Genomic DNA, 23,727 nt, shown 5'->3' with positions numbered 1-23,727 from the left:
AAGCCCTCCCTTCTAAACTGCTGTTGTCAGAGTGTTTGATTACAGCAACATGAAACTAGAGGTGGGATTCCTCCGGCTTCCAGTGACACACCAAAGTTTAGGTTACTATTCCACAGATGGCCAGTACCCCAGAACTCCCTTCTTAGCCATCCCTATGTTTGCCTTGAGAGCCTCTGAAGACCTGTTCCCAAGGTCCATCCAGAAAAGATTGGACCATAGGTATGTATATCACCATGGGTGGCACCTTGAGGAAACGGGATGGTGCTTGGATGTGCTAACTGGAGTGTTTGCATACCCTGCAACTGTATGCATTGCATACCAGGTCATATAGTACGCATGCTGTCATGGTCCAGTATTGTCTGAGGAATCTGAGACTTCCATATTTGAATCTGGATTTATGGTCCTTAAGAAACATTATCTATCCAGATGGATATTACAATTTTTTAAATTTATTTTTATTTAGGTTTATGTACGTGTATATATAAGTATGACACACAAGTGCAGGTCCCTTCAAAGAAAAGGGCACTGGATACCCTGGGACTAAGGTTCCATGATAGAATTTGGGTTCTCCAGGAGAACACTGAGTGCTCCTCACTGCAGAGACATCTGTTGAGCCCGAGGATAAGGCATCTTGATGGCTAAGCTCTTGACTACTTAAGCTTGTTAGGGCTGCCACTTTATGCTGCCGCCTTAGAATACCACAAATGTTACAGGCCAGGATGTGTATACACATACTCCTGGATGACTCTCAAAAGATGAATGTTTACTTCTAACAGAGGCTATTTTTATTCATCTTTGTATCCTTTCCAATGGCTTTAAATTTAGTTAACCAGATTAAACCACTTTTATGGTGAACTAAAATCTCACAAGTGTCTCGCTGACATCCCTGAGAAGTGCTATTTTCAGTTCTCTGACAATACCTGATGGCAGTAACTTAAGGGAATAAACATTCCCTTTGGCTCATAGTTGAAGGGGTTAAAGTTCATCATGGGAGGTAGGGCATGGCAGAGTTTATGGCAGCTGTGGCAGGTGGCTGAGTCTACTCACATCTAGATGGACTGGACCTGGAAGTAGAGAGCATATTAAAAGCAGGGCTGGGCTACAAACCTTGGTGTCTGTCCCCTCTAATGGTCCACTTCCTCCAGGGTTTTAGAGCCCTGCCTCTCCATGGTTCTAAAACTCCTTGTAGCTGGAGAGACCAACAAAAGCCTTTGGAAGAGCGGTTCACATTCAGGTTATTAACAAGTACCATTGTGACTGGTTAAGTTGTGTTTATCCTTTTATTTTCCAACTTCCAGTGGTATATGGGGCTTTTACTTTGTTGAAAATTGTGTTGAAAAGACTAAAGTTACTTGTAAGTGGGGGAAACTTTAAAGGTAAACTGCCAAAAAAATGTCCCTGACAAGTTATGTCTAAGGTAACCGAATGAAAAAGAATGCCAATTTTCTTTTAGGCGTTCTAGAATCTTTCTTTGGCATATATCTTTAAATTCTGGTCCATTTTACAGTAACAGAAACTTGAAAATGTAGATGACACATTATGACTGTGTTTATATAGGAAAAACATGAGACCCATACTTAAATTTAAATTAGAAAACTGGCTAGTCCTCTAACTGCCTCTTTATTTATGCAAGATTTATGCAGGACAAGATGTGCTACTGTAGGGTAAAAAGGCCAAGGAAAAACATTCTGATCCCGACTTGACCCCAAACCCAAGACTAGGGGCAAGAAAAGGAATGACACCAATCCCTAACTTTGCCCGAAGATCAGGCCACAGAGTCCTACCAATACCTGGGTTTGCCAAAGATCAGTACACAGAATCCCACTAATCCCAGGCCACCCTGGAAAGCTCCCCGCCTACCTCCCCAAGAAACCCTATATAAACCCTGCGTTCTGCTCAACTGCGCTACCTTCTGCAGTTACCTTCCTGTATCTTTTTTCCCTCTTCCAATAAACTTCTGTGTGAGGTTTGTTGTACTGGGACTTTGTGGTATTTGGACTCCAGGATACCTCCTGGAGCAGGAGCAGAGTTCAAACACCTCTGCTCCGGAAACCTTCCCCCCACTGCTGGAGCGGAGGTGTAATGCTTGCATTGGGAAAGCCTGTCCCTTCAGAGCCGAAACACTTATAGCTATGCACTTGAAAAGCATTCACCTTTAGAAACCTGACAGCTCTTACTTATAATTTCCACACATTGTTTAGCATAATAAACACTGCTCATTTCTTTTTAAATACCACCTCTTGTCACTCCAGTATGCATCAATTTTAACTTTTGTTGTTGTTAAAAGACAAGGCCTGACTCCTGACCCTCCTACCTTGACGTCCTGAATGCTTGAATCATAGGCATCCAGGCTTAATAGTGACTTTTCAAAGTCACAGTCCATCACAATTTTTAGGAAAATTCTGTTTTAAGCCAAGCATGACAGTGAAAATTTGTAATCCCAGCACCCGAGATGTGGAAGTACTAGGATCCGTTGAAGGCCAACCTGGGCTACATGGAGAGTTTCAGACCAGCTTGAATTACGCAATACGGAACGGGATGTGGAGGGTAAACTATTTCATCTTTTTCTATGGGCCCTTAGTAATTTTTGTACAGAGATTTCAAAACTACAATAATTTGTTTAGTGCCTTTAATTCACAAAACTTCTTATCAAAATCCACATCTGACCCTTACCAATAACTCTTTAAACTACATCATTAAAAGCAAAAGATGCAAGTCCCCAGAACTGTATGCTTGTTTTGAGCCCTAGACTGGAAGTCAGCATCTTCTAGACCTGGATGTCAATTAGGCAGCTCAACCTCGTGAGCCTGTTCATCAATACATAGCAATCTTTCCCACTCCAGCCCCAATCGCAAGTAATGGCATCCAAAGCAGAACCCAAGGAGTTATTCCGAATCTGATTGCTTAGTGTGTGTGCTTACAGAAGGGCGGGGGTTGGAGGAGAACGAAGGAAAGAAATCAGCCTCCCGAAGTTTGCATGTAACCAGCTTTCCGTACTGTCTGATGACCCAGCACACCAGGGGAGACAGTTCTGCTTTGTTCGCCGGAGTTTCTCCTACATTCTCAAGCAGCCTCGGTTCACTGCTGAAGGGATGGCAGCCTGCGGCTTTCTAAAGGCCAAGCAAACAGCAGAGTTCCAAGAACTTGAGACAGAGGCAGAAGACGCGGACGGTCCACGGGCCAGCGTGTGCGACTGCGCGCCTGACGGCTCCTTTGCGACGTCTACCGTGGCTGCCGTAAAGCAAGGTTGCCGTCGCTGCTGTAGAGTGAGGTAAGATGAAGCACCCGGGCTGGTCCAGGGCGGGCGTCCTCAGGCAGCTGTCGCTGGTCGCCAGGTACCAGCTACCTTTGCGGTGCCACCCTACGGCGGTGGGGAGGAGGCCGAGGTCGGTCCGCCGGCATGCTGCGGCCGTCCCGGTTGCAGATCTTCCCCGCATGCCGGTGTTGTCCGCTAATCGTCCTGACCCGGGTTCGAGCTGGGAGGTTGCTGGGGACGCTCGTAGAAGCCGGGTCGGGGCGGTGTCGTTTGATCTGGGTGGTGAGAACGGAGGATGCTGGAACAACGATCGGCTGTGAGGACCCGGGCACGGCACGGTGCCTCGGCAGGGGAGGAACTGCTGCAGCCCGCTGCTCTGCTCACCTGAAGGAGTGGCTGGAGGCCTGAACCACAGGGAAAGCGACCACGGCAGGGCGACTAGCCAGGGAAGGGTCAGCTCGGAAGGAGTTTGATGCCCCGTGAAGGACTTGAGAAGTTCTGTGTGCAGGGCCCAGCTGCTCCGCTTCCAAGAGAAGGTGGTTGAATTGCCATTCGCTTTCCTACTTCTGAGACTCCTCGGTGTTCGTCCTTAGGTCGTTTGAAAGAGTGCACACTGGGCTTAATAAGAGTTGATGCCGATGATGATGATAAGGTGGACGCGCAGTTTGCCATGTCAGATAATTGCGTGCAGCTTTCCTGTCTTCCATTTACATTATCCGTGGGGGAATATCGGGAAAGATCGGATATAACTGGGGCAGGGTAGTTAGAAGCTTTAGCTAAGAGCCCAGAGAACTGAATTCAGATTTCATCACTATTGCCAGTTTCCTGTGTACCTCAAGCTGGAATTAAAGGCGTACACCACCATACTTGGTTGAGAGTAGGATTTTTCAAAACATTTTTTTTCACATTATAAGATTATGTTCAATAAGAAAAGCATTAAATGAAAGAAAAGTGTCTATGTTTTCTCCCCCTGAAATTCAGCCTCACCTATCTTACTTTTCATGCCCCTCTGTTCCCTGGGTCCTTTATTTCCATCACCCCTTCAGAGCTTCCCTGATAGCATGTTCAGAAAGGAGCCGCTGTGTTTGGCGCTTCTTCCTGGGTAATCGCATGGAAAGACTGCCTTATTTACCTTTTCACCTTCTCAGTGGCAGTGTGGCGAGGCAGACGTTCTTCTGCAAAGGATTAAGAAGTGAATGAATAGTAACTAGGCATAGGTTCGTTTTGATTGTCATCATAATTATTATTATTTCAGCCCTAGTATTATTTCCGCCTATTATTTCAGGGCCTTGGATTTGCAAGCACTCTACTGATGAGCAATACATTCCCAGCTCTGTGTTCAGTTTTTATTTTAAGGTAGTCTCACTAAGTTTCCCAGGCTGGCCAGGTCTGTAGCACAGACAGTCCTTGAACTGAACCATTATCCTGCCCAGCCTCCAGAGTAGCTGGTGTTATAGGCCTGTGCCATGAGGCTCTACTAGATTTCCTTTTTTAATACAAAAAAAAATTCACTCAATATATTTTAGTCATATTCCTCTGCACACACCTGCTCCCAGATACCCACTCAACATGGGGTCCATTTTGTGTTGACCAGCTGCTCGTGATCACATGGCTTGTCCTGGGGTGTGTTTGATGTACTCTGTCATTCCACTGAAGAAAATTTCCCGGAAGTTATTGGTTGCACATAGCTTCTTGGTTAGAGTTGGGACTTTGTCTTTTCTGCACTGGGATTTTGTCTGGCGTGAACCAGGACAGGTCTGTGCATGCTGTCACGGTCGCTGTGAGCTTAAATGGGCATCAGCTCTGATGTATCTGGAAAGCGCTGTTTCCTGGAGTTAGTCATCACCTCTAGCTTTTTACAGTGTTTTTACTTTCTCTTCTACATGTGTCCCTGAGCCTTGAGGGGAGGACTTTAATGGGCTTTTCCTTTTAGGACTGAGTGCTCCAAAATCTCTCACTCTGAATGCTGTCCAGTTGTGGGTGTCCATATTAATTATTATCTACTGCAAGAAATCTCTTTTCTGATCTCTTTTCAGCAATGCAATGCTCTATGACTGTAACGATATCTAGTAAGGAATCATTTGATTTCTGTTCTTTTGACACAAAAATTATAGGGTTTTCCTTGGGGCCTAGGACCCCATAGATATCTGATAGATAGATTCTGTCTCATAGTGCTGGCCTTAAATCCAGGTAAAGGGTGGCTGGCTACTCCTCTCTGTGCCACCATTGCACAGTTAGTGGGTTTATCTTGCAGACAGGTTGCTATGATAGCTGCAGAGTTCACAGTTGGGTGGGACTGATGATCTCCTCCGCTAGTGTGTGGCATACCTTCCAGCACTATGAGCCCTGGTCCCCTGGGCCGAAGCTTCTGGTTGAGCATCAGCTCGATTTCTCTGTGTTCAGTGTCATAAATATACGGTGTCTTCAGCAGTAGGGTCTTACTGCCAGGTTGTAGAGGACAAAGAGTAGCATTGGCAATACAGCTAGACGTCTTGATCTCTTACAGTTTAAAAATGTTCGGTGTTTTGATTTTTCGGTTTTTGTTTCTGTTTTTGTAACTTCTGAATGCATCTTCAGTTTCATTTTCTTAGAACTTCAGTGTACTTGGCCTGCTTAACCTCCTCTGTGACTGTCACCATTTTATTTTTTCTGCAGATATTCGCCATCTCTTTTCTCATTTTTTTCTGCTCATTTTACCAGCTCTGTAATATTTTCCATTACACATGATACAATATCCTCTTTATATCTGTGAAGTAAGAAATGCATTATCCTTACTGTTTTTACAGTGATGGCTAAAATGTCACAAGTAAGAACTATAAACACCAATATTGATTTAGGACCTGTGCCATTGAAGAAACAGGGCTTGTGATATTGCCCTGACATACCTCCGACTGTCCCATTGCTTATTTTAAGTGGTTGCTATATTATTAATGAATTAATTTTGTTGTAAAGTAAAGATAGATCCCTCAAACAACAGTATACTAATTTGTGGTTTAGAATAGTTGAGCTTAGAGGGGCTTAACAATGGTACAATCTGAATGCCAGCTTAAATTTCACCAGGAAGCAGTGTGCATTACACTGGTGTGCTATTTAATACATGTATGAGGAATAACTAAATCTGGAGAGTGAGAAATAATCTTTTTTTCCATGGTCTACTCTGATGAAACCATTGTAACAAGTTTTGGCTGACAGCAGACCACCATCTGTGTAGATAGATGTTACCAATTTTCACAGTTCAATAGAGAAAAATCATGATTCATCCCATTACCTTGATACATTATCTGCAGACGGGGTGGGTAATTCTCTTCTCTGTTGTACTTCTCTGGAATAATCAATCGTCTGTGATTTCTTACAGTGCTTGTTTTATGTGGCTTCAGCTCTGTCAGTTCATTTAGATTGTTCTAAAGCTCCACAACAAAACGTAGGAGTTTAAAACGGCTAAGTAAAAATATTTGTACTAGTCTGAAATTACCTTGAAACAACACAATGCAGCTTCCCCAACACAAACATTGCTATAGCGCCAAACTGAAATTTTGAAGAGTGATTACCACATGTGAAAGGAAGATCCTTGTAAAAAGAGGTCTCAGAACTGGCAGAACAGAGATATGCCTCTTTTGTTTACAGGTCAGGTGTGGGAGCTTCCATAGATGTTTGGCGGTATGAACTAGCAAGAAGAGAAGCAAATAGGCTATACACAAATGCACTATCCTTATAGCAGCAAAACGGAGGGAGAGATTGCCATAGACTTCTGGTACCCGTTTCTGACATCATGAAAGAGTAATGTTTTAATGTCTTTTTAAAAGTCTAACTTGTATTCTCCATTTTTCTTACATATACACATGTATAAACTCTTCTGACAGAAAGAATTCATCTAGTCTAGAATATAATGGTGTGCCCTCCTGCCCCAGGATTCCTATGAATAACTGGTCTTGCGGGCTCAGGCCATTCAAAGGTTAGTAATGCAAAGGAAATGAGCCTGGCACATCAAACATGCCACAGCAAGACGAGAATAAACTAGAAAACAAGTGACAGCCCTTGATGAAGTTGTGCAGGTCTAAGAGGGGAAATTGATGAACCAGTTACACTTTAGAAATGACAGACAGAGGACTCAGTTGTTAAGATATATACTGCTTTTCCAAGGGATCTGAGTTTGCTTCCTAGTACCTGTGTCACGTGACTCAGTAACCACCTGTAACTCCAGCTCCGGGGGATTGGGCACCTCTGTTCTTGGTGAGCACCTGCACACATGGGAATATACCCATGCATGTACTTAAAATTAAAAGTCATTTTTAAAAATCTTTAAAATGACACTGTTGGCTGTACCTCTGTGGTCATATGCTTGCCAGTTCCGGATAGAAGCCTTGGGTTCAGTTCGCAACCCTGCAAAAAATAAAGGCAGTGTTCATTGGCTCAAGAGCTAGGAGTTAATTATAAGAGGGCAGTCTGGCAGAGCTCAGGAAGAAAAGGCACACAAGGCAAAGTTACAGCCATGTTGGAATGGAAAGTCAACGGTGAAGCTTCAGTGAGGTGGCTTGATGAGACCTTGGAAGTCAAGCCAACTGAAATGGGAGTGAAAGGAGATACATTACCGTAGTTCTGGAAGTAGAGACTCCAGTGTTGCAACAAAAGTATTCAAATGACTTCAAAAGTTTTCCACAAAGAAATCTTTGCTCTATAAGTTGAAAGAACACACAAAGACCAAAGAAAAATGAATATATAGTAATCACTATCACTATATGGTCTAGGTCAACAAGGTAGGGAATATGTGTGCGTCCATGGTGATCCATTAAAACAGATCAGATTCCCTGTAGCTGCTGCTGTGGAATTGAATGTTAACCAAGAGAAAGTTTAAAATTGCAGGGTAGAGCTATAAACCCAGTAACTTATCAGGGGAAGTAAAGTGTGACCTCACAGCCAAACTCTCCCGACACCTGTGTTCAAACAGTGCAAACCTGAAAGTAAGCAGCACCATTACCTTCTGAGTGGGCAGTGAGTATATAGGGTCATTGTGGAACACTGTGCAGATAGAGTAAAGAACATAGTTATCAGACAGAATAAAATAACCAAGTAGAAATAAGTAGGGAGCGGAAAGAAGACAGGAGGTGGCATAGTTGGCCAGTTTCTCATTACAAGCAGAAAAGCTAAGACAGAAAACTTAGGTTATTAAGTCAAAGAGGTATTAGTATTCTTGAAGACATAAAGCTAAACACTAGAGGACATTTAAAAATATTTAATCAAGATCATGTATTGGAGAGGAGTTAGGAAGTACATACTAAATTTCTTATTCTGATGAAATAATTGGAGGTGATACCCTGGATGAAAGACCAAAATGTTTACTAAGGTGTTCTCTACCCTTGCAAATACCAAGGTCATTTATTTATATATGCACGTGCACACACCCTCACAAAACAAACAGCTAGATACTGTGCTTCTTGACTAAAAATTTCTTTCTCACGTTTCCACTGTGGAAGTAGTTCTCATTACAGTCAGAGTCTTGTCTGACATGCATTCTGGGATGCAAAGGTCCCAGGCCAGGTCTGTTGACTCAGAAACATTGTAGAAGCCCCTCCCCTGCATTCCTCTTGGTCTAAGTGTTCTGTAGCTTTTTCTTAACCCTTTTCTTTCCCAGTTTTGCTTTTAATGTTTATTTGTCTGTTTGAGAAAGGGTCTTTCTAAGTTGCTCAAGCTGGTCCAGACCTCACCGTTTAACCCAGGCTGATCTTGTACTTGTTATTCCCCTGCCTCAGCATACCAAATTATAGCCATGTACTGTCATGCTTGGCTAAATAACTTGTGTGTGTGTGTGTGCTATCAATGATTATTGAAGCTAATTTTAATTTTTTTTCTTTTTTTGCCAAATTGACCTTTTTTTTTTATCCTTTTCAGAAATACCTCTTTGCTCACAAAAACAAGATTCTCTTCCTGTTTCATGAAGAAGATGATAACATCTGGGTTACGGTTAAAGATATCTGCGAGAAGACCACAGACCAATGAGTAGAATCAATAAGAACGTGGTCTTGGCCCTCCTAACACTGACAAGTTCTGCGTTTCTGCTGTTTCAGCTGTACTACTACAAGCACTATCTGTCAGCCAAGGTAATTCCGTGGTTTTCTTATTAGATGTCATTGTGGCTGCGTGCTTTCTTAACATGTAAATTGCAGTACACCCAATTAATAATGTTTAACTTCTATGGAAACATTTCTCACAGGGGTTCTTAACTTTGTAGGCTGTAGCAGACAGTTCAAAATTATAATTAAATGTTTTTATAATTATGCAATTAAATCAGAAGTAATGTTTAAATAATATTTAATCTATTCACATTTTCTGATAAATAAAAATTATTATTTCACATAAATGATAGGTAATTCTAATAACATAGCAAAATTATTGTATCTTATAGTGTGAATTTTGATTCAGAATCTACAGAAGAGTTGTAGTAAAGCTTACCTTTGTTGCTGTTTATGGGACTGAAGGTGTAGAGATGCTGATTAGGAGTCCAGGAGTAGTAAGTGCCTGTAGCACCATGCTGGGATGACCACACAGCTTTCCAGGCCCTCAGCAGAGATGACTAAGTTGACCACTGTCTTAGAGTAAAGAAGGCCTACTTCTGCTTGTGTTGGAGCTTTATGACTTTACTGTAGATGTCCTCTAGCCCTAGCCACTTAATTAGATGAGTTTATGTTTTCTGTGATTTACAAATGAAATCAATCTAATTTTCTAATAATTAAAGATAAGGAACAAATATACTGTATTTCATAAAGGGATATGCTTGGCTTTTCAGATTCAGGACAGTCATTCAGGCTTTCGAAATGCAAACTTGATTTGTTTGGATGTTCTGTCAGGGCGCTCAGCTCCTCATATACCTTTGATTGAAGAACAGTTCTCTTTGACTGATTGAGTGCTCAGCTTCAAGAGGGAAAACCTTGGAGCAGTGAGAGAAGAAGGGAATGCCTGCCTGGCCAGCCAAATTAGCCCTGACAATCAGCAGGGTAGCAGATACCACAGTGTGATCCCCTCATACAAACTCCAGTAGAATGATAGCTTTGTGAGCATCTATGAACTCTAATTTTCAAGTACAGCTATTCTTCAACTTACAGTAAGGTTCCATCCTGATAAACTCATTATAGGATAAAAATATTGTAAGTAAAATATAATATGCCTTGCCTACTTGACATAGTACTTGACTACTTGACTATGAAGTATGGGTACCTTCATCATCATGTGCTGGGAGCTCCACAGCACCATGAGTGTTGGATAGCCTGTCGCTTGCTCAGAAAAAGATAAAAATTTAAACCTAATGAATCATTCCTATTCAAGATATAATACTTTCACATCATTGTAAACTCAGAACTTTGTGAGTCCACCTAGTGCAAGTTGGGATCCATTCATAATTTGCTTACAGTTCATACCACAAAGGATATGTCATGTCTCTAGGGATTATTTTCTTCTCGTTAATACCTAACAGGTTAATGTGGTTTTAATTAAGTGTGTTTGTCTAAGTTGTGTTTATGATTACTTGTTAAGATACGGTATATTAGCAGGGCAAAGGTCTTACTCTCAATTTGGTAGTTGTAGCAGTAATAGTGATGTGTGTGTGTGTGTGTGTGTGAGAGAGAGAGAGAGAGAGAGAGAGAGAGAGAGAGAGAGAGAGAGAGAGAGAGAGGCTTCTCTGTGTAGCCCTGGCTTTTGGCTTTCCTGGCACTAGCTCTGTACATCAGAGCTGGCCTCAAACTCACAGAGCTCTACCTCCCTGTGCCTGCTGAGTGCTGGGATTAAGGTCATGTGCCACCACCGCCCGGCAGTAGTAGTAATCCTTGAGAATGGCTTTAGTGTTCAAGCATTAGTTCAGTCATCTGGCTTTCAGCACGTCACTTCTTAGAGCTTTGATTTCTTTGACTGGAATTCTTAGCAGCACTGCCATCTGAGCTCAGTAGTCTAGATGATGTGATGCATCAACTACATCTCAATTTCTTCTTCATGTCTGTGCTCAAAGATGGTAGCTTCTAGTAGCTTATGTTTCCTACTGAAGGTTTACATTAGCACTTTAAAAATAAAGTTGAGAGGTTCGAGAGATGGCTCAGTGGTGAGGTCACTTGCCTGCAAGCTGGACAATCTGAGTTCAATTCCTGGAACCCACATCGTAGAAAGAGAGAAGCGACTCCTGAAAGTTGTCCTCTGACCTCCACACATGTGACATGGCACACCTCCCACCTCTTAATAGACAAATAAACAAATAAATAAAAATAAAGTCGAAGTAAGTTACTGTAGAGTCCTTGTGTGTCTGTCTCTCACTGTTTAACTGGGAACTAGAGTGAGTGTTTCCTGCTCATGATTAACATGTTCAGGACCTAAAACTTGTGTCTTTACTTGAGCGTCTCTGATGTAGAAGTAACTCTGTCTAAATAGACTGTGTTCAAATTGGCAGGCATGAGATGAATTGGCTTTCAGAATGCTGCAGGACATTGAAGACAGTGGGGTTGATAGCTAAGTAAAAGGCAGAACAGTCACTGGAGCAAGCTTTCCATGGTGCTTTCTATTCAGATGAGCCACACCAGTGCCTTCAGCAATTGACTGCTCTCATTATCTACAAAGCCACACACAGGCTCCTATTCCACGCTAGCTTCTTGTACTTTCAGTAATTTGTTTTCTGTTAAAGGGGGAGATAGCAAAGAAGAATGGTGGCAGTTATTCTCAGTGAATAATTTCCCTGCTGTCATTAAGATGGGAATTAACCTTAGCCATGTAGAACATACGCAGCAAAGGCTTTTGGAATGGTTTTAAGTTGGTCGCTTGGTAAAATTATGTAAAGATTTTCACTTGGTCTTTGACTTTTGGCTTGCTTTGTTTTACTCTGAAGGAAAACATGTAGTTATTCCTGGAGGGAAAGTGTTTTTTGACAGTCTGGTGTAATATGGCAAATTTTGATAAATATCATTCCCCCCCCTTATTCTCTCACCCCTCCATTTTTCCGTTATTCAGAAAAAAAAGTGAATTTCTTTTATTACAGTTAAAGGATGCTTTTTCATTCTTTCCTATATTCCCAGGCTATAGACTATAGGTTTTCAAACCAGATGAGTTATTAATACACATAGCTTTCTTCCCCTTGCTGACTTTTAACCCCGAGGAGTGCAGTCCATGGAGAACTGAGGAGTGACAGCCCAAGATGCAGGAGAGTGCGGCACTCAGTTGGGGACTCACCACAGTGAGGTCTCTGCCTTAGGTGCACAGGTTCTTAAACAACTGGAGAAAAAGCTGATATTGACGACCTTACACTTTTTTTTTTTAAACAAAGAATTGACCATTTGACTCTATTGCCATGTTAAATAGTCATACAAATTAAGAATTTGGATTTTGGGTTCCTGTAAGAACTTGATTATTGAATACTATGCTTGAGAAATAATAAGGTTTTTCTTTAAATCTTGGCATCCTATTTTTGGAATGCCTGTTCTTTACTGACATATAATTGAGTCAGTGGAGTTCAATAGCCACTGATTATTTTTCTACCAGTCCTTTTTAGGATCTGATTCTGCCTGTCCATATATTTATGCCTCTCAAGTTTTCAGTACAACTATCTAATAGGAAATAGTTTGAAATATCTTTGGGTTTTTTTTTTAACCCCTTGACTTATTTTGTTGAAAATTTTTTAAGCAAAGCATAGTAATAGGGTATAGAACAGAAGGATCAATGAAGTTCAGTCCTGACTTTCTAGTATCTCACAATATGAGGAGCTTTGGAATTAAAGATTAAGAAACGTATAAGGAAATAGATAAATAATTTAATATTTAATTTTTCAGACTTCAATCTGAATGCTTCACTACTTAAGAATTTCCCCTCCTGTTTAGATTCTGTAATCCTTATGTACTGTACACATAATTTTTTTGTAATTAGAGTTCTGATCAAATTATTTGATAGCATGCCTATAGGATCAAACCTAAACAACGTAGCATAGTATGCAGGATCTTCTCTGTTTGCCTCTCCAGATCTCTCTTCACCATACTCTATGCCTTGGGAGGCTGACCTCTGGACTGCATTAGCTGAGCTCCCTTGCCTTTTGGGTTCCAGTTGGGTTCAACCAATGGGAAGCATCAGCTGGAGATTGGAGACTAGGAAGAAAAAGAGGTCAGGTTATTCATTTTCTTGATTCTCTATTTCTCCAGTTATTGGCTGGCAGTGGCTGTGTTCTTATTCGTTTTCAACTGTAGCCACTGGGTATCAGCAGCTGTTCCCATAGGTAGAGTAACTATTCAGATAATGAAATTTAAACTCTAGGACCCTTTGCTTTATAGGTCCATGAGGATATTTACAAGACTGCATGTGTTTGTGACATTTGCAAACTGTGCCTTTGCATCCCTTTTCTTATGAGACACCATTAAAATGGTGTGATCTTTAAGCCTTAAAAAGCTAGACCCCCCAGTGTTCTTATCCTTGACTCTTCAAGCTAAGTTTTTGGGGATAAAAGATATGGAGAATAACATACTTGGGGGTCCTGGATTGCTGGATATTTTATGGAGGCATAATATTTTAAGTTGGTCTTACAGGCTGAATAGGAATTTTCCTGATGAACATGAATAGTATAGAAGGTCATTATAAATGAAAGTTTGTTCCAGCAGAGTGAATTATGTCCATGTCTATAGGAGGAGAGTCCTGTGTAGAAACCAAAGGAAATACAGTACAAAAACCTTGATGCAGAAAGTTTCTGGAATAATTTGGATATTGATGTGTCTGGAGAAGAGTGAGAGAGGAGTAGGTAAGACCAAACAGTTCTGTGCTGGTGAGAGCCTTCTAGACCATTATAAGAACTTCAGCTCTTAGTAGGTAAGATTGTGAACCATAGGAAGGTTTTGAGCTGCTAACATGGCATAATTGTGACTAATCTATCTGCTCTTTTAAGAATAGATTGTAACATGAAGGGCCGGCTTGTTGGGGTTTCCATCCCTCCAAGTACCCCAACAGCTGGCAAACCCCAAAGAAAATCACAGACTGGACACCATAAGGTTATAAACTGATTGGCCCATTAGGTCAGGCTTCTTGTTAACTCTTATAACTTATATTAACCCATTATTCTCATCTATGTTAGCCATAATGGCTCCGTACCTTTCTCAGCTGGGCAAGTTACATGCTGCCTCTTCAGTGGTCTGCGCAGGAGTGGCTGAGGGCTTCCTGTGTCCCAGAATACTCCCAGTCTCTTTGCTCCACCCCTACGTCCTGTCTGGCTTTCCCGCCTATACTGCCTGCCTGACCAATCAGCGTTTTATTAAAATATGATTGACAGAATACAGACAATTCTCCCGCACCAATAGATTATAGAAGCACAGACTGGAAGAAAAAACTGGCTAAAGGGTTATTGTAATTTACACAAGAGGTGGCCGTGGCGTAGACAAGGGAGTGAGTAAGAAATGGAAAGCAGAGCTATAAGGGTTTGTTAATCATTGGATGCAGGGCCTGAAAGGCAGAAGAGTTGAAAGGTACCGTGTTTTGACTTAGGCAATAGAAGGGTGAAATTGCAGTTTATTGCAATGAAAAGAACTGGAAACAGCAAATCTGAAACAGGATGAGCAGAAGTTGCCTATTTGATACACACGCCAGCTTAAGGTGCCTATTTGATACCCAAGAACAGACGACTGGATAGATAAGTGTACAGTTAACGGAGTGCTATGGTTTGGAGTTACTAGCACATGGATGGTATATCAAGTCATAAGACACAGGGAAGCAGTTTGACCCTCTGAATCCATATGGTGGAAGGAAGGAACAAACTCCTAAAAGTTGACCTCAGACCTCCAAATGCACAGCATGGTACATGCGTCCTCTCTAAAATAAGTAAATAAATATTCAAAAAGAGAGAAAGCTATGGGCTGGAGACATAGCTTAACAGTTAAGAGCATTTGCTGTTCTTCAAGAGGACCCAGGTTTGGTTCCCAGCACCCATGTAACTCCAGTTCCAGGAAATATAGTGCTCTCTTCTGGCTTCTGCAGGCACTTCACACATGTGACACATTTGTATGGGTAAAACACTCATAAACATATAATAAGTAAATTTTAATAAAAAGCCAAAACTTTTGCCAGGCAGTAGTGGCTCGCACCTTTAATCTCAGCACTCAGGAGGCAGAGGCAGGTAGATCTCTGAGTTCCAGAACAGCCAGAACTACATAGAGAAACTTTGTCTTAAAACACCAAAAACAAAAACAAAACAAAACAAAACAAAAAAGAAAAGGCTACAAGACTCAATGAGATACCATATAAGTGTATCTTGAGATCTGCTTTGGCCCCTTAAGCTCATTTCAGCCTTCACTAGTGAGGCTGAGAAGGAATAGCCAGAGAGACATGGCAAGAGACCGAAGTATAGACTCCCGAGAGTCTAGGAAATAAAGCCTTGCAGTGAGGCAGACATTACTAAGTCTTGTGATGAAATGAGATGAGAGCTAACAACCAATGGAGTTAGCATTGTGGAGGTCAGTGGTAGCTGTGAGTGTTTGGCAGAGTGGGTTTGAGCTCAAGTGATTGATAGGAAAAAAATTAAAGTCAATGAGACCAACATTGGGAGTTTTGCATAAAGGAGAAGAAGAAATTGTTGGGGGAAAAGAGCTGTCAAGAGGTTTTTGTTTCTTGTTTTAATTATTTTTAATGGAAAAACTAATTTTTTTGTTTGTATTCTAATAGGAATGGTTCAACAGAGTGGTGTCTTTGGCCAAGCAAAGGGCATGCGATTTAGAAAGTAGAGAAGAGGCTGTAAAAGGAATGTAGCAGTTCGTCTCTTAGGAGAAGAAGGATGTCAGACTGTATGAATGTCATTTCACTAGGTAGTAAAATAATTTGGAAGGCTTGAAAGTTCTCTGATTCCTTTTATTTTCTCAGGAAGGAGAAAGCAATGCTATATGTTGACAGATGGGATACAGAAAATGTGTTAAAAAGAGAAAGGAGCAGTAAAAGTCACCTAAGAGTGAGAGGATTAATGGTCAAGGGAATGAATGTAGCATTGCTCAGCAGAATGAAGTCCCTACCCAGCATTCATTGAGAGGCGGCTGGGACACCGGTGAGCAGTTGCAGTTAGCTGTGTACCTGCTTTTGCAGACAAGTGAGGAGTTGGGTTCCTCTTGATTGTTGTGCTTTGTTTTCAGATGAAGAGTCTCACTGTGTGGTCCAGGTTAGCCTAGATCCCACTAATGATCTTCTGGCCTCAGCCTCCCTAATGCTAGGACTATAAGTATGTTCCTCCGTGCCCAGCTGTGAACGTGAACTGTTTGTGGGTTTTGTTTTGTTCTGTGGGATTTGTTTGTTTGGTTTTGGTTTTGGCAAAGCAAGTAAAATAGAGGCAAGTTGTGAGCGTGTAGGAGGGCATGCCTGACGAAACACGGTGCTTGTGACAGTTGCTCATAATGATGGCACAGAGGGAGGAGATTGGGGGTGTAGTTTTGACATGGTGGAGTGTTCTAGGTGGAGGTGATAGTAACACTGTAACTGTATGTTTACTGCTTTAGTTAGAGGCTGAGCCTGGGAGAGCAGGGCTGACAATGAGGTGGACTAAAGTCTCATTCAGTAGCCACCTTTATTCAGAGCATCAGACAGTTTATACCCGGAGTATTTATGCAATCACCTGAGCAAAGAGTACGATTACAGGGACAAGCCATGCGTGGCAAAAGCGTATTTTTCCATCTAGGTACATGAGGGACAACTTCCGGAGCAAATGCACTCCTCTCTGCTGCACCTGGGAAGTTCATGAGAGCACATGCCAAGAATAATTCTGTGTTTTGAAAAAACAAGGTCATAAGACTCTTGCTTTCTTGGAGTTTACTCAGAAACATTCAGAATTCCCCTTGAATGACTCCAATTTTAGACTGTTCCAACACAGTTAACTATACACTCTGAAAGGGTAGAATTTATAATATTTTATCTTAATGCCATTAAAACTACTATAAAAAAATCTACTAGCTCACTAGAAATTTTTTTATTCCAAATTCAACCAATTCAGCAGCTTAAAATGCAGGCTCCAAAGCTGCAGAGAAACCCTGTCTCGAAAAACCAAATAATAATAATAATAACAACAATAATAATAAATAATAATAAAATTGCCGGTTCCTCTCCTAGTATAGGGCTGGAGTGAAAAACAAATGGCTGTCTAGTTTCCATCACTTGTCAGGACTGAGGATCACAAAGTTACCTCTGTTTTTATTTTTTGTTGTCTGTTTCTCTCAAATGCCCATTTGTATTAAATTGCTATTGTCTGTTAGAGATCTGTTAAGAGTCTGAGTCTGGCTCTACCTTCATTACTCTTCTTACTTTCTTTTCTCCTCCTATTAACAAATTCTTACTAGCATCTATTTAACCAAGCACTAGGCCAGACATGGTAATACAAAGGCAGCTTGGCCTTGGCCCCTGCCCTTGAGTGCAGTATAATAAGAGGACAAGCCTCCTTGGTAGGAATGTCGAGCGCATTGTGTTTGTAGGATGAGGCGATTCTAATTGTGTGTCAGCATCCTCTATTATTTATATCTCATAGTTAGAAAACATTAGAAGCATACGGAGTTGTCAGAGTTCTTTGAGCTTGAAAGCTTCTTATCTCTAGACCGTCCAGCATTCTTTCTCTTATTTAGTTTCCGACTTATCGGGGGCTTATCATATGAACAATATGACAATATTGCTTTCTTCCTTCTGACATTTCAAAACCTGAACATTTAAAAAGCACTGTTAACTTACACGTAATTAAAACATTTGAAATAATTTCATAATTTGAAATAATTTATGAAAAGTGTGAGTGTTGGGGCCATCTCTCAACCAGAAATAATTACTTTGCTTTACAGTGTTGTTCTGTAAGAGTATGGGGGGTGTTATTTCATTTGGAGCTATCAAGCAGACACTTGTTATCTGCTCATTATTATACTTTTTTTTTTGTTTTGGTTTTTTGAGAGAGGGTTTCTCTGTAGCTTTAGAGCCTATCCTGGAACTATTTCTTGTACACTAGGTTGGCCTTAAACTCACAAGAGATCTGCCTACTTCTGTCCCCCAAGTACTGGGATTAAAGGCAAGTGCCACCATGGCCAGGCTTATTATACTTTTTTAAAATTCACTTTCCATCTCACTAATTGAGTATATGGAGATAAAGTTAGGAATATGGAGTTAAATGACAAACCCTAATTTCAGAGAGATAGCAGAGAGCCAGCTGGTTCATGCTATAGGATCAGGACTTTGGAGACTGGGGCAGAACAAAGAGGAATGGAGGAGGAGGGGCGGGGAGGCGAGTTGCCAGAGGTTTCTGTCCCACCTTGTTCTTCAGCCGTTCAGTCCCATAGAAACACACAGAGGTCTACATTAATTACAAACTGCTTGGCCTATTAGCTCAGACTTCTTATTAACTCTTATAACTTACATTAACCCATAATTCTTGTCTGTGTTAGCGTGTGTCTTGGTACCTTTTATCAGTGAGGCATTCTCATCTTGCTTCTTCTTGGCCTGGGTGACGACTGCAGACTTAGGCTTGCCTCTTCCCAGAATTCTCCTATTCTTGTTACTCTGCCTATACTTCCTGCCTGGCTACTGGCCAATCAGTGTTTTATTAAAATAATACAAGTGATAAATCTTTACAAAGTACAAGACCAGTGTTCCACAGTGGCAGGGGGAGGGGGATGACAGACAGGCATAGGAGTGTGAGTGCAGATGCTATTTCTTGATGGGCATTGATTGGCTCAGGAATGCTAACCAGGTGCTGAAGAGATGCTCCGAAGTTAAGAGCCTGATTGCTCTTCCAGAGGTCCTGAGTTCAATTCCCAGCACTCACAGCCATCTGTAATGAGATATGGTGCCCTCTTCTGTTGGGCAGACAATACATTGTATACATAATAATGATAATAATAATAATAATAGTAATAGTAATATGCAGAAATGCTGGGCATACCATTGAATAATATCAGTAACTTACTATATTCTGTCAATGTTTTATATCTTGGATTGTTGTATTATAAAATGTATGATTTTTTTTTTTGCTTCTGAGTATGAAATGAGCATTTGGATAGTGAGTGCTGGGCTATGAGTTTACCAAAATATTCTTTTGCTCTCTTCTAGAATGGTTCATCAAAATCCAAGGGAAACAGAATTGGATTTGATAGCACACAGTGGGTATGTACTTATATCTCAGTTACAATGTCTGTGTGTTGTCTTTAGTTCATTCATCGATATATTCCTCAAGTATTTGTTGATTGATGGCAAGGACAATAGCAACCTTGGCCATGAGTAGACCTTATGCCAGTGCTTTACATGGCACATCTCCTTTTGTCCTTATGGAAACCTTACAAGTGTCAGTATGTGTGTTCTCAATTTAGCTCGTCAGGGAGATTAAGGTGGTTGGTTAGTATATATATGAATTTAGATTTTAGCTTTCCATCTCTAGAATTCTTGACTGCTGAACTATAATGCTCTCCTGAATGCAGAAATATATGAATCAGAATTGAACTAAGAATATAGAGGGAAATAAAAAGTCAGCAATAAAAACTTTAGTGCTTCCTTTGTAAGATGAGAGGAACAGATAATATAATATATTCATTATATTTTTGTTTTGTAAAGTTTCAGAACCTCTATATTTTAAAAATACATTTTATTTTTTTCTACCTAACTAAAAATGAAAACAGAGCTGAGAAGGCAGAGCTGAGATGTGGCTCAGTTGGTAGAGTGTTTGCCTAGCATATAGGAGGCCCTGGGTTCAGTCTCTGGCTCTGTGTAAACTGGATATGTTAGGTATCGGGGAACCAGAAGCTCAGGGTCATCCTCAGCTCAAGGCCAGCCTGCCTTCTTGAGAACCTGTGTCAACAGCAGTTTTAAAAATTTGAAGATAGTGCTGGTTTACTAATAAAAAAGTTGCAGTCATGTTATATGATAGCCTGTGTTGTGGAAAATGAGCAGATAGTCCTTATGAATGCTTAGACTTTTTTGCTCCTTGGTTTTGTTTTGCTTATGCTGTTATTTTGAGAACAGGGTCTCACTGGTGTAGCCCTGGTTGGCCTGGAACTTTCTGTGCATACCCTGGCTTGCCTCAAACCTTGTGTTGTAACATGAGGGCTGGCTTGTTGGGGTTTCTGTCCCGCCCGGTACCCCACAGCTGGCAAATCCCAAAGAGAAATCACACACAGGACTCCATAAGGTTATAAACTGATTGGCCCATTAGGTCAGGCTTCTTGTTAACTCTTATAACTTATGTTACCCCATTATCCTTATCTACGTTAGCACATGGCTCAATACCTTTTCCAACGGGGCAGCCTACATCTTTCCTCTCCCGTGGTCTGGGCAGAACTGCGGAGGAGCTTCCTGCTTCCCAGAATACTCCCAGTCTCTTTGCTCCACCCCTACTTCCTGTCTGGCTTTCCCGCCTATACTGCCTGCCTGGCCAATCAGAGTTTTATTAAAATATGATTGACAGAATACAGACAATTCTCCCACACCATTGTGTTGTCTCGGTTCTCTACCTCTGGAGTGCTGAAGTCCCAAGCATTCATCCATGTGTCTGGCCATTCCTGGCTTCCTGCTTTCGCACTGGGTCGTTTGCATTTTGTGGAGCATATTTCACCTTGAACTATAGCGACTTGTCTAATTCCTTAGTAGACTGTGCTCCTCTAGAGGACAGAACCGTGTGTTATTCATTTGCTTATTCCTAGTGCAGTGATAAACATGCTGTCTATTGGGTGGACACTCTGTAAATTCTTAGAAAATTAATTGATCAAAAAATTTAACAACAATAAGTTGTAATGCAGTAGGCCTAGTGGCCCAAGCCTTTTAATCACACCTATAGGGAATCTTAGGCAGGAGGAATCCAAGGTCAAAGCCTGCCTGGGCTTCATAGTGAGTCCTAGGCCAGCCTGGGTGACTTATGAGATCCTCTCAAAATGAAAACTACAGGAGGACCGGGGTTAGAGCTCAGTGACAGAGCCCTGTCCTAACATGGGTGAGGTCCTGGACTCAGTCCCCAGTACTGGGGGGAAATGATGTTGACTTAGTGGTACCAAAGAGATTCTTTTCTCTCAACAGCGTGCAGTCAAGAAATTTGTTATGCTGACATCCAGCCAAAATGTGCCAGTGTTCCTTATCGACCCTTGGATTCTGGAATTGATAAATAAAAACTTTGAACAAGTGAAAAATGCTTCTCAGGGCCCCGCTTCAGACTGCAGGTTTTTCTGCGTTCCACGAGACTTCACTGCGTTTGCGCTGCAGTACCACCTGTGGAAGAATGAGGTGAGTCAGTGAAGGCGTAAGTCACAGACAATCCCACACCAGTTTGGCATTATGATTAATAGAATGGTTATTTATTCAAAGGGGAAAAAACTTACAGATTACCGTCCCAGACAACAGCCCCTCTGCGTGAACAGGAAAGGAGTCTAGGAGCCGGAAGTGGATCCGGAAGCCAAAAAGGGAGTGGAGGACAGCCGCTGCTTTTTTTAAAGAGAGAGAGACCACGCCCCAATGGGCTGGTAACTCAGCGGCGATTGGCTGAAGGAGCGGAAGGAGCTCCCATAGCATCTCCCCCTTTTGTTTAAGTAAGAGAGTTCTAAGCCTACTATGAAATTATATACAATAAGTACAAATCTACGAAATTATATACAATAAATACAAATATCCTATTCTAACTAGCTTAAGTCTTGTATAACAAATAGCTTGGCCAAGTCATGAAAGGAAAGTAACTACATTTATATAATCTTCAATCCCATCAAAGATCTGAGAAGGGAAATAATGTTACCTGAGTAATTGGGAAGTTCAATCAAACAACTTCCAGACATGTAACAAATCACAGAGACAACTGACTACCTGGGCAAACACCCAAAGTCACATTTGTAGCGTTGAAGCAACCAACTTTGGCTAAGGCCTAACGTAACTGACATATCATTTTCAAAGGCAAGAAACTTCAAAACTATCTTACCTTGTCTTGGCAGGATATGACAGTCCTGTTTTATCCATTTACGGATACTCTGTAACTCTGTCAGTAGTTGAGGTATGGGCATTTCTTTACCCAAAGGCCAGTTCTGACAAGAAGAAAGGCTCCAGGTGGAGTGTCTTTGGTGCTCAGCATTCTCTTGGGAATAGATCGGTGTTGCCAGGAGCGATTGTGTCTCACTACCACAGAACTCTGAATTAGATTAAAGGCCATTTTCTACAGCTCTTTGAAGAGGTTGAAGATTATCTATCTATACTGAATATAATCTCTATGTATCTAAAGAACCTGATTAGTCTAATTATAAATGACAAACTTAGATGACTATTGATCTATATAATTCTCAATATCTATCTAACTTAAAGACTGAGATAGTAAACAACTGTGCAATAAATGAGGATAATATGACCTCCAAATATAAACAATGTGCAAGTATACATTGCAATATGGTAAATATATATATCAATACATAAACAATATATAAGTATCTTAATCAGAGGTAGAAGTGTACAATGCAATATGGTAAATATACATATATCAATACATAAAAATGTTTTAAACAGAGGTAGAAGCATGCATGCATAAAATAGTCAACATAATTTAACTTTGTATCAATATATAAGAATTGATACCAATATGTTTATCTAAAAACAATAACTCACAAGTACAAATCTATTATCCCATAATCCAATTATCCCTCTTTTTTTTTTTTTAAAGATTCCTGCGCTTATAAAATTCCTCCCCCAACCCTCAACCGTATACTAATTATAACCAACCCCTAAATGATGTCCCTAAACCCAAGGACAAACCTTACTGGGAGAGGGGACGTCGTTCTCTAGAATTACTTCCAGCTGTCATGGGGGCGACATTCTTTCTGGGGAATTCTGTGAAGGTAAAATGATGGTTAAATTTCAAGATCAATGTCTTTTAAAATTGCAAATAGTCTGAGTATTTTGTGGAGGTCTGGCCAGAATGTTGTACAAGATGTGCACCATTTCAGCACATTGGAACCGTCTTGTGCAGCTGGTACCCAAAACAGGTCTTGTAGTAGTGCTATCAGTATCATGACGTCATATCAACCAGGTGGAGTTGTTGTTATGGGGCCCCATCTTCTTCCTGGAAACTTCACATGTCACTGTAGGAAAAACTCATTGTTCATTGTGGAAAACTTAAACATTAATCATGTAGACATATACAGACATACATATATTCAATGAAAGACATGATAGATATATTTAATGAAGGTATGATAGATATGTAGAAAAGTAAAGATGTTTTCTAAACTCATATTTCTTTCTGTCCCATATCATGGCTCTTGACATGAGACAGAAACTCCAGAAACTCTGGGTTTTTCTTTAAACAACAGGCTTGGAATTAGAGAGGGACTGAGCCAGAGTCCAACTCTAAAACCAGCTCTATAAATTTAGAGATATGATTTAGTATATGGTACTTACAGAACCTATTCAGTTTTCTTGATAGTCCCTATTGGGCCGTTATTTTCCATCTGTCAGTATTCAAATATCCAGGGTCCCTTGAACTCTTCAAAGATCAGTGTTTTCCTGTGGAG

The 23,727-nt window shown here is 41.0% G+C and overlaps 1 protein-coding gene across 5 annotated transcripts in view; it reads left to right on the top strand.

Moving 5' to 3' along the window:
- Positions 1-3,138: 3,138 nt before the first annotated feature.
- The window catches only part of Fktn (fukutin), a 72,626-nt gene continuing 52,037 nt past the window's right edge, over positions 3,139-23,727 (top strand). The window contains exons 1-6 of one of the 5 annotated variants that reach the window (XM_048419896.3): positions 3,659-3,792; positions 9,143-9,351; positions 13,237-13,375; positions 13,891-14,003; positions 19,310-19,363; positions 21,263-21,466. In XM_048419896.3, the coding sequence (XP_048275853.1) occupies positions 21,284-21,466 (183 nt within the window). In that variant the 5' untranslated portion in view covers positions 3,659-3,792; positions 9,143-9,351; positions 13,237-13,375; ... (1 more) ...; positions 19,310-19,363; positions 21,263-21,283. Of the gene's footprint in view, positions 3,336-3,658; positions 3,793-9,142; positions 9,352-13,236; positions 13,376-13,890; positions 14,004-19,309; positions 19,364-21,262; positions 21,467-23,727 lie in introns of those variants that run through there. The other 4 variants (XM_085677149.2, XM_048419893.3, XM_048419895.3 and 1 more) reach the window with 4 other exon arrangements.

Source organism: Myodes glareolus, chromosome 16 (genome assembly GCF_982192425.1).
Source record: "Myodes glareolus chromosome 16, mMyoGla1.1, whole genome shotgun sequence".
NCBI lineage: Eukaryota > Metazoa > Chordata > Mammalia > Rodentia > Cricetidae > Myodes > Myodes glareolus.
This window is presented reverse-complemented; position numbering and strand designations above follow the sequence as displayed.